Source organism: Melanostigma gelatinosum, assembly GCF_949748355.1.
Source record: "Melanostigma gelatinosum genome assembly, chromosome: 12".
Taxonomy (NCBI): domain Eukaryota; kingdom Metazoa; phylum Chordata; class Actinopteri; order Perciformes; family Zoarcidae; genus Melanostigma; species Melanostigma gelatinosum.
Window position 1 is genome coordinate 7595000 of NC_136645.1, and position 19781 is coordinate 7614780.

The following is a 19781-nucleotide window of genomic DNA, read 5'->3' on the forward strand; positions in this document are numbered from 1 at the left end:
GCTGTCTCACTTTGCCTGCTAAAGACGGAGAAACGGGGGCCGTGTACCAATGTGTTTCTTCACTGCTCAGACCAGGTCAATGGCTTTATCAGCCTAATTTCTAGTTTTTGCCCAGAGCGTCTAAAATTATGTGGCATATCAACTTAAATAATTACCACTTATTCGATATTGTAGGTTTGTGTGTGTATTGTGCGTTCATGCAGCTATATGTATGGTTAAGCCAGTTTGCCTTTCTATCCCTCTGTATGTCATCTGTTGTGAGCACGAGAGTGATGACTCATCAAACCTCCGGAGATGCAACAGGGGATAACCCACCCGGCCATCCATCCTCCTAGACACACACACACACACACACACACACACACACACACACACACACACACACACACACACACACACACACACACACACACACACACACACACACACACACACACACACACACACACACGGACAGATGTCTGGCGCTAGCGATTTTCCCGAACCTCTCTTTAACAATGCGGCATGACTTGGCAAATGCTGGGCTGCTGGTCCCTCTGTGACTGCTGGCATTGGTGTGCTCATTGTGAGCCCTCTGTTGCACATCGCCTTTGATTTGTGTGACTTCTTATGAATAGTTTCCTATACAGCGCACACACAAACACACACACACACTTAGTTCTCCGGGGACACCAACACCTGCTTGCAGTTTCATATCCTGTAAACCCCAGGAAACAGAAAGACAGGAGTGCTTGTTGTGTTTTGTTACGCTTCAGATCAGGAGCAATGAACGAAATTTGCCTCGAAGCCCCTGGAACAAAGCCTGAAAATATAGAGTGCATGCAGGTGCTGAAATTAGAGGTTGTTTACCCACATTTCTGATAAAATGCTCCAGGAATAAAGAATTGCATAGCACCTACCTCAAGTTTTCTTTTCCTTTTCTGTCTGTCTTTTTACATTAACGTATGTTTAGATCACTCATTCTCTGTCATTCGTTCTCCTCCTTTAGACATCCGGGGTTTGCAAACCTTTATGGATCAAGCGTCTCGGCTGGGTCTGGATGTGTCCTTGCAGAGGGTGGACCGCAACGTCAGCAGAGTCTTCACTGACCTCTTCAACACGATGCGCACTGAGGAGCTCAACCGGTACCGGGACACTCTGCGGCGGGCCGTGTTGCTCATGAGCCCTCGTGGTGCACAGGTGTTCATCCACCAGGTAGGCTACATTGCCTTTAATACTTCTCTTCATCAAGCAGTCAGCAACACAAGCAGTTAGACAGGGAAAGAGCCAGGCAGAAAACATGTATTCAATAATGATGATGACCCCGTGAAGGGAAACCCGTTTGCCTGTCACCTGGAACTCATCACTAAGACCACACGAGTGAACCTTCAGTTATTAAAGCGATGAAACAAGATGCGGCTGCCTTTCTCAACCCTGTTGAGTTCTGACCCAAAGCCGATGGCAGAGATCAGATTTCTCCCTGTGTCCAGAAGTTGTGGCCTTAACAGTTGCTTTGGATATTGAGTTGGCCAAAAATAAAAACACACTCAAGTGCCAATATTCTGCATCAAATGTTACAAATATACCCCTGAATATTAAAACATTCATTCAGCCTGCACTGCACTGCCAGCGAAATGAGTCTTGTGTAGCGTACAAATCCACAGCCCTGCATATAACCCCAGGCACAGTACAAACAAAGTCACAGCCAGATGATTTTTATCTTTCTAAGCTCATACTTGGGCTGCAACAGACTTTTTTGATTCGTGAGTAATCTGTTGATTATTACTTTGATGTTTGATGAATTGATTAGTAATTCAATTATTCTCAGCATTGTTTTTAAAAACAAAACCTATTCTTTATTTTACTGTACATCTTTGTGTTATTTTACTACAGTAAATAAATCAAACAAAATTAAATAAATGGGTATTGTGGATGATGCCATGCACTGCAAATAAAAGGGAAACTAATATATATTTGATCAGATGCGTTTCTGTTGTGAAGAAATAAAGGATTCGCTTTAGACTGTCTCTGACTACCGGCAAGAAATATTCCAAAAACTCCATATCGGGACGTTATTTCAGTGAATTAGCGGTCGCTAAATCTGCCTTCTCTTGCAGATTGGTGTCAGTTTTGACAGACAATGTATTTTTACAGGTTAATTTAAAGACAAACTGAAATGCCTTCTGTCTATTGTCTCTCTGTTTTTGCGTTGGATCAATGTAACCAGGCGTTAGCTTTATCAAGCGTTAGCTTTAATGTAGCTTTGTCAGGGGCCCGGCTACATTGATCCATCAGAGGCATTGTCACGTTCGATGCACCATAACATAGACCCAACTAATCGATGATGAAATTCATTGCAAACTATTTTCATTGTCGGTTTAATCGATTAGTCGTTGCAGCCCTCATATCCTAACAAGCCAACTTCTCCTCTTATTTACTCTTTCCACATCGTGTTTGCTAATTATAACAGTTGGAATCAGAGGAAGGTGAAGTAGTTTATGCATCCAACTCAAGCTTCAGTACATTTTTTTCCATCTTTCATGTCACCTTGCCAAGTTAAAAGTCATTTGTTAATCAGCAGCCCTCTCTTCAAATATAGTTCACAAGAGATGAACTGCTGTGTCCATAATTGACGCCACTAAGGGCAGACACAAGTGGAAGGTTTTTCTTTAATCATCTGTTGGGGTTTTACTCATTACAACCATGTTGAACAACTTTGTACCGTCAATTAACATGATTAAATAACAAATCTGCGTGGCATTGACAGTGTTCCCGACAGTGAAAAATATGGCAACATTAAAGCGACCCAAGTGTCTTGTTCTGCCCAATAAACATGTCACAGTCCGACACTTAATCTTCTGCTCGTCTGGCAAGGACAGTGAAACAGTGATACAACACTGAAGATTTCCAGGTTATAGATAAAAGTTACATCTCCTTTTTACCAGTAAGCATTCAACCATGTCTTATCCGTGTTGAAACATCTACTCTTTTATTACCTTTATGCATATTTGTTTACCAGAAGGCAAATTCTGACTTGTGATAGTTTATAACAATTCATGACGGTTGGTTTGTCAACTTTCTAGGCGTAATGTTAGCAACATATTTGCTGGTCAACTCCCAATCAAAGCAAAAATATTTAAAATGTGTAAACCGAGTCTGAGGCCAAAACAAGTTGATTTTAGAATAAGCAATACAAAAAAAAAAGCGAGATTCACACATTTCAGTTGAATCAGTAGAAGGAGCCCGGATTTGTACAGAAAATACAAAAACTTGCAGGAGACAATGCAGAGAATTAAAAGATTGTGCACAAATGATGTGAAGTATATCCATTTAGAGAGAGTACACAGTATTTCTCATTTCCGCCTACTCATACTTGATATGTTCTTTAAAACTTCTTGCTTCAACAGTATATCACTGCTTAAAAAAATAGTGTTATATGTCGAGCACACCCTGAGGAGGTATTTTCTCTTGTTGGACACTTTCTTTTATGTCACGTGCCATGAAAGAAAGGCTTAAGCTCTGAGTTATGATATTTTCACGATAAGTATTCTTGTCCATCTTACTTTGTGAAGAATGGTTAATGCTCGTGGATGGAAATGAAAGTCGTGATGTATTGAAATGCTTTACAAAAGGGATATGAAATATGTCTTGATTTTGCGTTTTATTTATTGCATCTTAAGCTCACTTCCATTTAAAAATCACCGGAGGGTAAGAGAGAAAATCCTTCTGAGACACGTGACATTATCACGCTGTATGTACTGCAATCCTGTCGATGTCGACTCAAAGAGCTTTACACTACATGTCAACATTCACCCATTCACACACTCTTTCATACACTGATGAGGGTGCATTTGCAAAATGCCACCTGCCCATCAGGATCTAAACTGATGGGCACATTCAAGCACACTCACACACTGATGGCACTTTGGGGTTCGGTATCTTGCCCAAGGACATGTTGTCTGGAGGAGCCAGTACACACTCTCCACCAGAGATACTGGAGGAGAAAATGTAAATCTGCTAATATCTGAATGGAGGAGGATGATGATGCCTTGGAGGGTTAAAGTCCTCATGAAGTGTCTCCGCATGAGAGAGAAAGCAAAGTTGTCATGGTGACTGGAAGTCGACAGAATGGTAACATGAATGTGAAGAAATGTGGTTAATTAGCAGGATTTATTGTATTAGTGGTCTCGACGGTTTGTGCAAGGTGTGACAAAAATTTAGTTTAGTATGGTTAGTGAAACTGCTATGTTCGTCAGCTATAGCAGGGTAGTCTTGCTGCTTCCCACAGAGACCTGCCTACATATAGGCATAAACAATTATAAAACATGCATAATTACCTTAAAGAGACACAAAATGACCACAAAAAAGGCAACATAACTACAAAGAGACATAAACGACTACAAAGAGATGCACATTGGCCACAAAGACATGCATAATTACCTCAAAGAGATGCAAAATTTCCGTAGAATGACGCAAAACAACTACGAAGAGACACGCGATGGCTTCAAAGAGATGCAACACAACTACAAAACGATAACATAGACACAAAATGAAGAACAGGAGAGAAAACGACTACAAATGACAGCCACATCTCTCTCAGTCTGGGTGTCTTGTTCCTATGTAGGGGGGTGGGTCGTCTGTCTGTGCCTAGAGGCTCATTTTCATCATAAGCTGTCCATGCCTACTTACTTATCCCTCTACAAGGTCAAGGGTAAGAGGAAAATGTCTCAATGTGCATTGGAAGGATGAAAGAGAGGCACCCTTATCAGGCCGACAGTTCATCAAAGTATTAACATAGCTGGACTATATTCATACATTCTTTAATCCCAAATTCACCTGACTAACATTAAAGGACATAAGTGCATTAGCAAAAGTCTATTCTGTTCTGTTCCATTCTGATAGTGCTCTACTTCCCTGAGTTACATATTCTGTCACAAGTCAGTTGTCACTTCCCCAGTCTACTCTCAGGCCAAAGTCATTTCTTATACTTTGAACAGGATGTCATTGACAGCGTGTGCAGTTTTAGGCTGAAATTCTGGGCTCTCGCCTTGTCCCGTCCAGACAGTTGCCATCTCGTGTCTCGTTCACTTTGGCTATGAGGGGATGTAGCGTCTTCTGTCAGCTTCAGTGCCACCCCGTTCCTGACACCCAAGAACTCTCTGTTCCCTTTATGATAGGGAAACTTCACTCGAGTCACGCAAAGCCTTTTAGAGCATCATAAAGTGGAATTTTTAACTTTCAACTGTCCCATTTCTACGTCCTTGGCTGTATCAGTGAGCATTTGCAAAATCACTTATATAAAACGATGCCCATTTAGGTACAAAAACGTGACATATTTTATGAAGTACCAAAATCACTTTCAATTAATTGTCAATGGTACAGCTCCAAGCTATATCTTGTATCTTGAAGACACGCAAATTCGATTTTTGTCTCTCTGGGGTTTTGGCTTTGGGAGACATCTCTAACATTGTTTAAAATACTTAAAGCAATTTAAATACCTGTTCTGAATGTGGATTGTTAAAATAAATAGTATGCCTTACTAGTAAGACGAATGTATGTTAATTAAGGTTAAATTGAACATTTAAGGGTGTATTCTTATTAGAAAGCAAGCTTTTCCAAGTTACAGCTATCCACTAGAGAGTTTTGGTCTGTATATACCCTTGCAATGTAAAACAAGTTAACTGTCTCCTTATTCTATTGCATCTTGTCTCTCTGTGCTTGCGGGACAGTAGCATCCGAGAGGTGTTGAGGTGAATGGAAACGGAATGGGTGGCGTCAGTTGGCATGCCAGCTGTGCAGGCCGGTTGATGGATGGAGCAGAGAGGCTGGGTGAGGTCTGCCTCACTCCTTTGCGGCAGCCACACCGAGCTTCAAGAGTGACAAGTGCTGCTGCCTGCTGCCAGGGAACGTGATAGGGAGAAAGAGATGCTGCACAGGGTGGCAGGAGGGTAAAGAGCGGGAGACGGGAAGAAAGAGAGAGCACAAAGAAGAGAGACGCAACGGCCGGGAGAGAAATACAGGACAGGAGGAGATGGATGTAGGAAAGGTCATAGATGAGAATGAGATGGGGAGCTTATCCAACATGAAGCACTTCTGTGTGAAACAGTAATGGGTGAAATCTAATGGAAGAGATGGCAGTGAAGAGAGACACTGGAACTGATTATTATATCTGACAGACAGTACCTATTTATAAAGGGGGGATTTTATAACCGGTGGATGAAAATTACTTCTGTGCGAAGAGATAATTAAGGTATGGCCATATATGGATATCTTTAAGCATTTAAATATACACCATGAAAGTGTGAATGCAACCCAGGTTGAAAAGATGAAAACATTTCTCTCACTTTGACAGTTTAAATGAGTTCAGTTGGAAGGAGGCACAGTGCGTTTCCCTTCCGAAGACTAGATTGTGCCTCGTTACCTTTATAAACTTGACTGAAAAACTTTCCTCCAGAGCTTTTTCTGTTCTCCAATTATCATCTAACAAATTGATGGAGTATTTGTCTGTATGGCTGTCCGACAACTGCTCATCTGATTAACTTCACATCTGGGGACCCAAGAAAGTGCAGTGTTGTGTCGCATACTGTATTAAACACTCCCTGTCCGAGTAAATACATCACTATTCACCTTTGCCCTGAAACCTGCCAGCATGATAGTGTCACGTGTCTCAGTAGGACATCCTGAACTATATGATATGAACTGAACTTGTATCTGTAAATTGTATTTTCCATTTTAAATAAAAGCTGTGTTTGAATCAAGCACGCAGACGTGTCAGCAGTGCTTTACGTGAACGGCCAAAGTATTCAAGAGATTGAATGATGACCTTCCCCTGCTAGACTCGTTGTTGTGGATTCATTGGGCTTTCTTCTAGCTGGTGCCCTTGATTGTGCCCTATTGTGCTTTCCCCTGAAACTGCCACTTTATGGACCATCTCTGCCAACTTCATCGTCCAATTATTTAATTCAAAGGGAAGAAGGTCATATAAATGCCATCACTAAGGATATATTTGTGCACTCTGTCGAGGGCAGCTATTTAGCAGAACTGTGGCATGAAACCTGGTTTTATTTGCTTGCGCTGTCACAGAATAACTTAAGCTTGTCCATCAAATCTGGCTTTATAATTACTGTGATTTAGTTCAGCAAATAATTCCTTTCATTTTTTACGTTTTGTCCATCTAATTTTAAATGTCATGGTCTGTGATGAAAAGGTTACCACCCTGACTTTGCCTCAGTGGTTAAAAGGAACAAAGTACAAGCTCATCAATTAGCCCAGTGGCTCAGGTTTGATAAGGCGTCTGGGTAGCAGCATCCAGGGGGGGGTTTGGTGTTGCTCAACCGTGAGAGTAGGAGACCCAGCATCAACGTCAGTTCGCTGTCGCTCTGAGAAATGTTTTGTTGTTGTTTTGAACCAACCACAAATAAATACAAAACTTGAGTTTACTGCAGCGTCTGGGCTGGCTGCTCGTGGGGAGCAGCCAGCTACTGTTGATAAGCCCTCACGACCCTCTACCAGCCAGCCTTGTCTTTTAGATGACACGCTTTCTGCCAAACTTAATAATACATGGAATATTTCAGTTTTATGCAACTGTATACCTCTAATTTACTACATGTCAGAGAAACTATTGTACTTTTTACCTTCTACATTTCCCAGCGAGTTAGTTCTTTTTTTGGACAAGCAACAACAAAAAAACAACACATTATCAATATCGAAATATGATACAGTGCTCGAGATTAAACTGTCCAACAATATATACAGTAAATGAAATGTGACAGCTCCACCATCTGGAATAAAATGTGGCTTCTGTGTTAAAGCATCAATTATTATAATCCAATAATATACAAAAAATACAAAACACTATTCTTCCCTTACAAGTACTTTCACTTAATTTCTTTATTCAGTACATTTTACTGTCTTACTTTCACGAAAGTAAGATCTTAAATGTAAGACAACAAACACATTTACCCTTGCTGGGAATTGTGTTTTGATGCCAAGGACCCTTCCGTCTAAATGTGACAAACGCTTGTGGATGGTAATTTACAAGCGGTCTGAGTTGACATGCTATTATGGGTCGCTTTGGAAAAAGACAGGGTTGATGGCTTTTCTTGGTTGGGTAATTCAGTGCTATTGACATAAGAGCTTGTGGAAGAACAACACACACACACACATATACGCATATAAGCATGCAAGTCTCACACACACACTTTACACATCTTTCCAACATGCAAGCCGTTAGACACCTCTTGACAGTTCGCTCTCACTCTGACAAAATAATTGCGAAGGACAAAGAAATGTTAGAATCAGAATGTCACCGGTTGAAAGCACTATGAAAAAAAAATGGCATTTTAAGATTGCGTCCACCTGAATGTTGAGGTGAAAGGGGAATACCGTTTATTATATGTTGCAGAAACACACAGCAGACAAAACGTGGCAGAATTTAGGAAAAAAAAGATTTGCACCTGGACTTCCCCTCTCAGATGGAATAAAGCTGCCATGACCTGGAAGTGTTTATCCCAGCACGACTCATTAACCGGACACAGAGCGCATGGTGTTAGTGCAGGGGAGCGTAGCACTGGCACAAACAACATCCTTTGCATTCATGTAGAAGAATGCCCAAACACGTGCACACCTTCACTGCTTCACCCCGCATTCCTTCACAAGATTTATCACTGCCAGTTCTGTCTACACCCCCTGCCTTACTGCTAATGAGTTAGGCCAGGTTTAATTGCAAAGCTCCAAAAGTACCTCTCAGCCTGAAACGCCACCGAAAAACACACTTTCAGCCACCGTCAAGGTTCACTCCGACTGTCCGAGAGTACAAATGAAGGCCACGGAGTGTTGATGGTTGAGTGGCATCATTTGGATTGGGATGCTGGGAGAGTTTGTGGAGGTGACAAACAAAGCATCACATTAGGGATGGCCAGTACAGGGGGACTGCAGGCACGTTTTGAACAGAGGACACATAGTGAGAGACTATACAGCATCAAGATTATCTGTACACTGTATAAACAGACAATTTGCTCAGTCTGAGAATTTAATCATGTTTACTGGTTGCATTATTATTTTGACGAAAATCCCCTTTATCTAAGGGGAGATGTCCTCATTTATAATTCCGACATACTTTAGGTTCAGTTGTGCTACAGCTTGAACATGGTAATTGCCATATAATGGGCCCTTTAAAAAAATGCATTTGGACACTTAGTTATGAATTACAATATAAAATGTTTTTGCGAGTCTGCATATTATTGTCTGTGTAGAAATTGAATTCCTATCTAATGTAAAGCTGCAATATTTTTTATTTGTCGGAAGGTTGCCCAAGGACACTATAGATAAATATTATTTTCAGACACTCTGAATGCAGTTCATGTGTGTAAAAAGTGTCGAATCCCATTGTCCGTGTTAAAGCTACACTGCCTACTTGTCTTTCGTTGTAGTACACAAAAGTATCCCCAAATTTCCAGATTCAGATCAACATAGGCGTTCAACACTTTATAAAGGGCTGATTGTTATTACCATTGCATGCCCCTTTTAATACATACAATGCGTCTTTATCCATCCAACACACCAGCAACCTGCAGCAAATGTAATATTGAATTCAAGTTTAAACATAAACTAGTTCACCAGTGTACAGGGGGGGGGGGCACTGCTTACTGGGATGGAGTCATCAGAGCGCTGTAACCTCACTGGTCATCTGTTGAAGGCCAGAGGTGAAGAGGTGCGTGGAGTTTGTCTCTCTTACCCACCGCTGCCGTCGCCCCCCCCTCCTGCCTTAACTCTCCCACCTCTGGACCCCTGTGCTCTCCCTCTCACCCTGACTGCTGCTCCTCTGTTCCATTTTCCTCCCAATAACAGCGTGACAAATTGAGCCTGCCAGAAAACGATCTATCATTGTCCTACATCTCATCCTCCTCTGCCCTCTGTCCCCTCCTCTTCTCTCTCCCTTTGTATCTCTTTACCCTCCCGTCCCTATTACAGGACATTCCCTCTTTTCCTCTTTGTATTTTTTTCCCATCTTAATGGTTCCGTGTTTTTCGCCACATGAGCACTTTATCTTTCTGCCCTTGTACCACCTCCCCCCCATCTCCTTTATATCTCCTCTCTTATTGCTCTGTATACTGTTGTCCATGTCTCCATTTCTCTTCCTCACCCTCTCTGCAAACTTGTTTTGTTCTGTAATATTCTCTATTTGTTCTGTCATCTCTTGCTGTGTTACAGACTGATTTATTATGGTGTAGATGTATACGCTCTTTACTGGTCTTCATTCCCCTGCAGTAATTTAGTTACATGGAAATAATAACAAAAATGTGTACAGTATAATATACCCTACTGACAGACGATGCTAAAATCTGACCTGGGGCTTAAGTTCAGGGGCCAATGGCCCCTTTCTGTATATGAAGAGGACGTAGTCGACATCACCCATTGGTTAGTGGACTTTGGTTGTGAAGCCTAGAGTTCGGCATTTTGTCCATCGCTATCTTGGAGTTTGGTCGTCACCATCTTGTTTTCTTGCAATCAGTGAACGGAAGTGACCATATTTGGACTGTTGAGGAGTGACGCCGTGGTAGAGACGCCATATACAGCTCTCGTAGTGAGCTGTCAATCACAAGGTAGCCACGCCCTAAAGCATACTCTGCTTTATTGTCTTTTTTTTTACAATAAATGGGACCATAACTTTCTAAATGAACATCATGCTGTATTGCAGACTCCCAATTTGTAAACAATACCAGCATCGTTGTTGTAGCTGGTCAATACTAGTAGCATATGTGTAAGTGCAAGTGCCATTTTGTAGCCCTGTATACTTGAACAAATACTTTCTTTACTTTGAAGAGATTCAGTGAATCACGTGGTGGTTGTTCTCCATAATAAGCTGTTATCATAGAGAAACTGTCGTGCACACAGAGGAAAAATGAATTGCTTTGCGTGATAATAAATTAATAATAAATAAACACAACAATTTGAAAGGTAAATAATACCTGTCTCCCTCCCTCTCAGCCCATGATCAATTAATGGTACCCTTGAGAGCAAAGTGAGAAACGTTTATATTTTCAGAACGTGTTTGCCTACAGTATGCATACAACATGTTACCTCCAACAGCATAGCACTTTGTAACACAGTAGTTACTTCAACAGAATAAAAAAAACACCTCTTCAGGTGCATATTTCATGGGGGGGGGGGGCGGAATAATCTGGAGCAATGGTTGTGTATCCAAACTGTGGTATTCAAATTGAAACCGGGGCAGTCTGCAAGCTCTTTACTTGATGGATTGTTATTACTTGCATGCGCATGAATAACCTGATGAAGTTAAAGAGCTTTTCATGAATAATTTTCCTTTTCATAAGTAATGCTGGAGAATTAGAACTGCGGTGTATTTGAGGTGGTGGCTCACAGCGTCACATTACTCAATGTCAGGGGACTTTTTAAAATGTGGGAAAGGGTCTTTATAGGGTAAATAACGAACATTGCTTTACTGATGTAGCTAGTGGGTAAAAGTGATGATGATGATGAGGAAAATAATGAAAACAACAATTGACATTTGACAGCTTCCTGGCCACTCTAGCCTTGTCCTTTATGCTTGTGCACAGTAGGAAAAGGGAATGTTTAATACAGCCGGGTGTGTAGAGCAAAAGTCCGTCTCAGTTTATGTATTTCAGCGGCAGCACCTTAAACAAAGTCTTGTCTTGACAGAGGGTGATAAACTTCGATTGATGTTTGCGATTATGAGTCATGCTTAGCATGATTGAAACAGTAAACCTCTTGGGCAATTTTTATTTCTTCAGGAGGGGAAGCGGTTAACCTCGTAAAAAGTACCCATTTGACGTCTATCTCATTTATCTGGCGACCTCTAGAGTTTACATAAGTGTCAGAAGTCCTTCAAATAGCAGAGTTGCTCTCTCAGAGCCTGCTGTTCTCTTTTTGTTTCAGTGAATCCGCCACCAGTAGTGTCAGAGCACAAAGGTTGGTTAGAATGTGCACACTATGCTTGAGTTAATTATTTTTTGTGTTGTAGATATAAGTTTTTTCAAAACCTTTTGTGTGGTTCATATTCTTTTTAAATTGGAATAAGGAAAACACAGTCACTTTGTCTGTATATGTTAATAGCTTTATTACTCTGTACATTTGTCTCCCTGCAGCATAATACGAGATGCAATTATACCAAAACCACACAATATTGTCGGAAAGTTCCGTCTCTCTGAAATTGTTGCTGTGGGCTCAGAATTATTGCCCAATTCCCAGGTGGCAGACTCAAAATACAGTAAGAGTTATAAGGGTAATTGCAAAGCCAACCACTCGGAAAACAAGTACTATATTGGTACCCAGGACACAGCGTATCACAACCCAAAAGCTCTGGAGAAAATGTTAAATCAAAGTAAGGCCTCAGTGGCAATACTATAAATACAAACCCCATTTCATGTTCCCTATTACCCTTCTCTTACCTGCTTTACTTGCTCGCCTATTCCTGTCCTTGTTTTGCTCTCACGCAAAATATGTATGAGTGAGTGTTCAACATGTGCACATGCATATTCATGTGTTCCTTTGATGTCTCCTTCGCGGGTCTGTGTTAACACCCACATTTGAAAGATAGAACCATGTACTGGATGTATCTCATTTATAAATACCTACTGTATGTAAAGATATGCAGTTTGCATAATTTGGTTAGAAAAGCGAAGTTGTACCAGCAAGATAAATTATGTTATATTGGAATTTGTTTGCATCTTTCTCATCAATTGGCCATTTTATGTCTTCAGGAAATAACCAGAATAGCTTGATGTCGACGCCTTTTCTGACTTGGGTTGGTAGATTGTAAGACTATAGATTCCCACACATCCATATTCATGCGTAGTATGTGATACAGTCACAATTATTCCGTGAGGCTACAACAGGTCATCAACACCTCAGTGCAGAAACCTGCTGCTCTGACAAGAGTCTTTCCCACTACAGCCTGAGGGAGTTTCATAAGTCTGTGAGTGCTTCTGCAATTGCATGAGCGGATTTACTTTGCTTTGCGAGCGTTGAATAAAGTCCTTAACTGATTGTGATGTAAAAAACAAAAACAAAAGAGCACTCTGGAGAGAATCACTGTAAATGCTAATGAGTAAATGCGCACATGGGGACATGGGATTTCACACTCTGCCAACAATGTTGCGGAGTTTGTGTGCCAACACTTACCCGTGATCTCGTCTTTGATTTAAACGTAGTTTTGGACTGGAATATTTCAACATTGTCATGCCAACGAGCCTTCTGTCAAATTGAAATTTGGGCCACGTTAGAAATGTATTTTATGAATCTGTGAATCCATGTTTTTGTTTTTCTTACTTTTGCTTCCAACCGTCTGCCGTTCTAAACTCTTGGTCACGTTTCTCCAAAGGGGCGTCCGCACAGCTTTTAATAAGGCGCTCTTACTTCTTTGCTCTCTCCCCATGTTTCACATCTCCTGATAAACATTTCTGAATGCATGCATGCATACAAACACACATACACACTCAGGCAAGCATGCAGGCACACACACTGGCATAATATGACAAAATCGCAGAGGTGCTAAATTCAACCATGGGCATTGTGACCGCGTCTGTGATTTTACCCCAAGTAAATAAAAAACAAATTGCAATTTCAGGGTCTCCCAGACTTGCTTGAAAGTACACATTTGCTGTCTCATTTCAGATATAATCAGGAGAACCCCCACAGAGCGCAAAATGCAAACTTCTTTACAACAGAGAGGTGGTGAAAAGTAGTTATTATCCAAAACTACAACGAGTGGGTGGCATTTGAGAACTGCAGAATAAAAGTGAAGGTTTTCCTTGTATGTACCTGCTGTGTTCAGCTGAAAACTGTAACAGATTAGATTATACATATTTTACAAGTAGGATTTCAGCCTGACACATGCCCTTCTCTCTTCGTCCGTCTTTCCTTCAATTCATTTTAGTCTTTTATCTCTTCCTCTCATTTTCCTGGCAGTGCAATTATTGAGCTAATTGGTAAACTTGAATTTAACTGACCAATTAGTTGCTTAATCTCCTGTAGAATGCTTCCCCAAACAAAGTGGTTCGTAAAGCAGCTAGAATTGGACAATGGGGTTTCATCTCGGTTCATGTCCAGATGAAAAGTCTGTCCGATTGTTACTTCTGTAAATCTTTAAAGCGTTTCTCCAGGTGACCTGTATTTTTCGACCTACAGTATATCCAACAGTCTCTTTCACTACATTTGTGCAGATCATCTTTGTTGTTTAATTTGCAACCTACACTGGCTCAAACACCCACCTAAAATTAAGACCGTATAAATCCCTGTTGTTCTTATGTAACGCAGATCTGAACACTTCAGACAAGGTATTAAAAGAGGACATAGTGGCTTCCGTTGTTGTATGCATCATGTCTAATTATTTACACCCAATTCAAGTGGATGTGATTTCAAAGCCATCCTACAACTGTCACACTATTTTATTAAAACATTTTCACAAGAGGCACTTGAGACATTTCTATTACGGCTGATCACTCAAGAGGTTTATATTATATTCTTTTCATTTTGCATGATAAGCGTAACATGAGCAGGATATATGCGCTGAAGATATTGGTTCTACAAAGAAAACGTGAAATGAAGAAAGCCTGCAGATTGGGAATTGAGTGGAGCATCATCGGAGTGTTAAACAGAAAGCGACGCAAACATTGAAAGATGCTGCAGATGCATATTAAACACAATCTACAGTATATTCCCCCCGTTTAGAGAGGACCAGTGAAGCAGTGAAGCATGCCACTAAGCCTGATGAGAGAGGCCTCGGGGGGGGGGGGGGGGGGGGGTGATAGCAGTGTTGTGTGGCAGGGGGCATAGATGGAAGAAGAGGAGGAGTCTGCTGTCCAGGATGCCCCGTAGAACCTCCTCCAGATCCTTCTTTCAAGCAGGCCTTTTCAGCCCTCTATTCAAAAAGCAGTAATTGCATCATTTTTCAAGCCGCTTGCCTCTGTCTGACTGTGGGGCTGGTCCCATGAATCAAACTAATGGAGAAGTAAGTGATTTCAAAATGTAGGCTATGATCATGCACCCTCTCTCCTCTCCCATAACTCCGCCTTCATCTGAGCTTTGGGAACCCCTCTACTCCCACCTTCCCATAGCCTTCTTTTCACACAGCCTTCCTTGTGCACTTCACCACACACACACTGTATGGAAATGACTATGTGATTAAAAAAACAAATGTTCAAATCGTATTCATTGTTGATGTACCGAAGAGTTTTGTTTTCGGTCCTTTGGCTTGATAATACCAACCTGTGAATATGAAGTTGAAGAAAATGGTCACTCTAAAATAATTGACGCCTATTAACGGGTTTTATGTCTAAAGAATCACATTTCAGACACACTTATTGATCTCGATGAGACGGATTAAATTAAAGTGCTCCTCAGGCGTATTAAAAGCTTGCGCCTGCTATAAAGCAGCAAAACCATTTCTCAAGCTACAACCAGAGCACGCTGGCAAATTAGATTCCTTCCAAGCAAGGCAAAACCCACAAACCTCTTTGATTCAAACACAGTGGTCTTGGGGAATGCAAAAAAAACGCCTGCAATGCTTTATTTACAGCACATTTGACGAATTTAATGTCTGTACATGTAAAACTACAGCCTATCCAGACGTTGCTCGAATTGCCCCTGCGTGTTGTTTCCTAGGAATTATTGTACATGAAGCCAAAAGTACTCAATTCCCCGAACAAGTATTATGCATGCCAGTATGCTCTCCTCAGCCTGTTGTTATAAACACAATGTTGTTGCAAACATTACCAAAAAGTATTTCATACAACAAATAACATTGCTCTGAACAAAATCTCTCGACATTGTTCGGAGATGTAGTTCCTCTTCCTCCTCCTCCTCCTCCTCCTCCTCCTCTCCTTTTCTCTTGCAGCCTTCCTGGCTGTCAGTGCTGTTTCAAATTAGCATTATGTCAAAACTTAAACTTTCACACTCCCACTCTCCATAACACCTCTTCTTTCACATGGTGTTCTGAGAAGACATGTCTCATCCTCTGCTGGAATAATTAGGATGAGATTCACGTTTCTCTGTGGCCCAGCTAACCTCCAGTTACCTCTCTTGCGCCCTCTTTTCTTATGTCTTTCTTATTTGCCTGCCCACTTATCTTGCTCACTTGTGCCCAAATAGGACGAGTTGGTAAATAGAGGCACGTCGACGTCATTGATCGTTCAAGAAGAGGGAAAGAGCATCGACACAGATCTATCAGTCGCAATGCAGTGATTCATAACAAATATGAAGTTTTGTTTTAGGAGAAAACAAAGCACTACCACCATGTACATGATGGATTTGCGTGTTTTGGCCTCTGCTCCTGTATCTTCATTTCTTCTCTTTTTTAGTGTCAGTTTGTGTTCTCAGGCATCTCACCTCCAAATATTCCAGTTTACTCTCCTGAAGTTCAGTGAGAGTGAGAGTGAGGGCTCGAAATAACAATTTGTAAGAAAGAATTTCATAAGCTTAAATGTTTCAGTGCACCTTCTATGGACATGGCTTTTTTCTCTTCTTTTTTAAACTTTTATTCACTTAAAATATGTTTGAGCATGAATGGCCCTTTACAGGAGCTTGCCTCCACTCACTCACATCTACCGTGCCACAGAAAGCTGCCCGGCACACCTGCAGTCTCATACCACCAGCCACTGAGCGCGATTGTAAGTGCCTCACTTACCACACGAATGGTTAATGAAGGAGGATAGAGTGCTAAAATCCAGATCACATTAGCACATCGGACAGCTACACCTGTTATTTTATTTTTTTCACACAGCAGTAGCCAGTGGCACCAGTGACACACCCCCTGTCTTATTTTTCAATGTTGATGTTCGAGAAAAGCATCAATTAAAAAGAATAATGTGTCCCCTAACGTGTGCATTTGACTCACAGTCGAGGGTGGAGGGGGGGGGGGACTCTGTTAATGTGCTACAGGTTACAAATGATAAAGTTCAAGTATGTACAAACATATCACCATAAACATTACAATTAGTAAATCTATATAAAACTGTACACTTATATAATACATGTACAGTATGTACTTATGTCTACTTTATGCAAACACACACATACATACTGCACAATCTCTCCATTATTGAATACATTAAAGACAAACCGCTACAAACTGCGATGCAAACTGCATTTAAATCTGGTTAAATCCTAAAATTAATTTAAAATACAATTTAAGCCTAGTTTGAATGTAAGAACATAAGAAACTACAGCTAATTTTAAGTGCAACTGTGTCCACCTACTGCATAATTTTGAAAATGAAAGAAAAGTGTAACCAGTATAATGATAGCATGAAAGCATGTTGGAATTAGCAAACTGACATAAGAAAGCTAACCAGCCAGCCTCTACATGAGTACAATTAAACAACTTATTGCTCACACACTCAAGTCACAGCAGGATAGCACGTTGCTATCGCTAGATAATCATAGTAGAGATAGTAGATAGTCATTAACACTGATTCACCAGATTTTGTGATGTGCTGAGCTTAATTTCCAGTCCACAGAAAGGAGAGAACAGTCCTGAAAAGGTATAAATCAGGCCTTCACAGAGGCAGTGCATGAGAATGTGGTATAGGACAGTAATAACCTTTTAGCACCAACAGAAGCTAGTCACAGAAAACTTTGATTATTCCAGAAATGTTAATAATTGATTTATTTATTGGTTTATTTGAACGGGACAGTGCACATTAATAAAAACATTTCTGCAAAGAGTTAGCCAAAAGGCTATTTTTCATCTGTAGTCCCAAGAGGCAGATTTTACACAATAAACCTAAAAACAATGTAAGATTAAAGTTAAAAGGTCAAACAATATTGACACTTAACAATGCGTGGACAGACAATGAAAAAAATTGAGAATAACTATGTTAAAACATGGACTAAAAACAGTATTATGCTGTAGTTGTTTAGATGCTAAAAAACATCCACATCAGAGGCACAAAACATAAAAGCATACAGAGTATGTGAAATACATAAATCACTCAGACACAGCTAAACAACATTAAAAGACATGCATGCTAAATAATGCCATGCTACACACTACTTTGGCCATCCTAAATATTGGCACACCAGCTTGAACCCTACAATTAAGTCGATGGATCACCAAGCATAACAAAAACTTTGAATTAAAAGGAGAAAAACGAAGTGGTGTGCAGTAGGATCTCATCTGACACTGGTACCTCTCATCTCATCCCGACTAAGCTGTCGTATCTTAGTGCCACCTTCACATTTCTTTCCTCACCATTGTTTTCACCCCTGACAGCCGCCCGTGGGTACCGGTAGTCACTTTGAGGCAGTTTCATCAGTGTGAGAGTGTTATCGTATATACCCTCCAGCAGAGATTACAGAAGCGTGTGTGATCTTCTGCAAACGTGTGTCTCGGTGTTCTTACCTGGTGGGCAGTGCCCCCTTTCAGGCCATATATAAGAAACAAGTTCATGGTTTATGAAGAGCCTGAGGGGCTTCGGGAGCAAAGAGTGTCTTTCAAGGACACTGGGTTTAACACAAGCACATTGCATTGTGGGGAGTTGTCTGTAGTGACAGTCTTCTACAACTTTTCTATAATGTAATCTTGTCATGCAAGCCTTAGCATGCATTAAAACGGCTGTGTCAGCTTTTATGTTGAACAAATCAGCTTATTTAGCTTCAGACCCTCCACACAAAAAGAGAAGTTTGAATAAAAGGTTGGTGAGGTTTCTTTTCGTGCCTGTTTTGCCAGACGCTACCTGAATACACCATTGACTAAAGGGACAGCTTAATTATCTATTATGTTTTCAAATAAAAATCACTGAACTCTCACTTAAGATGTGTTTTTCAGGTGTGAACTTCAGTATGAAAGCTAATGGCCTTGGTAAGTGCATTTATGGAAAACAAGTATTGTATTTCCCGCCCCTTAAATCACTTGACTACTGTTAGGTCATGGCGGCATGCATTATTCAGTCGCATTTAAATAGCATTCGTTTGCTTATCTATTGTCTTAGCTGGGATACCGTCTCATGAATTCCAGATTTGAATGTTCATAGGATTTTGCCTGTCAACTTCATTTTGGGTTTTGCAACTTACCGGTCTCGCCCAGGCGTCCTCGTCCCAGCTTATCTGCCAGCTCGTCCCCTGGTGTCTCACTCTTCAGCTTTGATCATTCTTGACTAATAACACCAAAGAGCATCAAAGAGCTGCTCCAGTCCCGTGGACATGTTTTTGAAAAATTAAACACAAATAGATCTTAGGGCGGTGGGGAAGAAGCTCAGTCACGTTTGCATGTTTCCAAAAATACAATTCTCATCCAGCATACAATTATTGTATGCTGTAATTATTTTTCGTTCTGTGTAATATTTTCCTCTCATTTTCCACTGTGTTAAAATATGATTTTTAATATATACGGCTACATACGTGTAGGTGTTATGTATGTGTAAAATAAGCTTGTGTCATACAGTGCGTTGCTTTTTACAGTACATTGACTGTATATCTGCTTGTCCTTGTGTTGTAACTCTGGTCACAGATGAACAAAAATAACTTTTGATAAGGTAATCAGTCTCTTCTCTGTTAATTATCGTGTTTTGTTAACTGTGCAGTAAAAATCCAATTGCAAATATCATCAAAGATCCACAACATAAATTTCCCCCAGGTGCAAGGGTTTAGTTTATGCCCGGTGCTTCCCCAAGGACACCCTGCAAAAACTGCAAAGTAATTCGTATTCTGCCAAGATGTATTGTTCAAGGAGTGTTCTTCGGTGTCTTGTTAAAATGCTAACTAAGTTTGAATTGCCCAACAAAGCCTGCCCACAATGCCACAGATGTACTGAGTTGCTTTTAT

At 40.8% G+C, this 19781-nt stretch overlaps 1 protein-coding gene across 1 annotated transcript in view; it reads left to right on the top strand.

Moving 5' to 3' along the window:
• grid1a (glutamate receptor, ionotropic, delta 1a) overlaps positions 1-19781 on the top strand; it is a gene marked incomplete at its 3' end in the record, with an annotated part of 183464 nt that overhangs the window by 120037 nt on the left and 43646 nt on the right. The window contains exon 4 of the mRNA XM_079280878.1: positions 989-1194. Within this exon, the coding sequence (XP_079137004.1) occupies positions 989-1194 (206 nt within the window). The remainder of the gene's footprint in view (positions 1-988; positions 1195-19781) is intronic.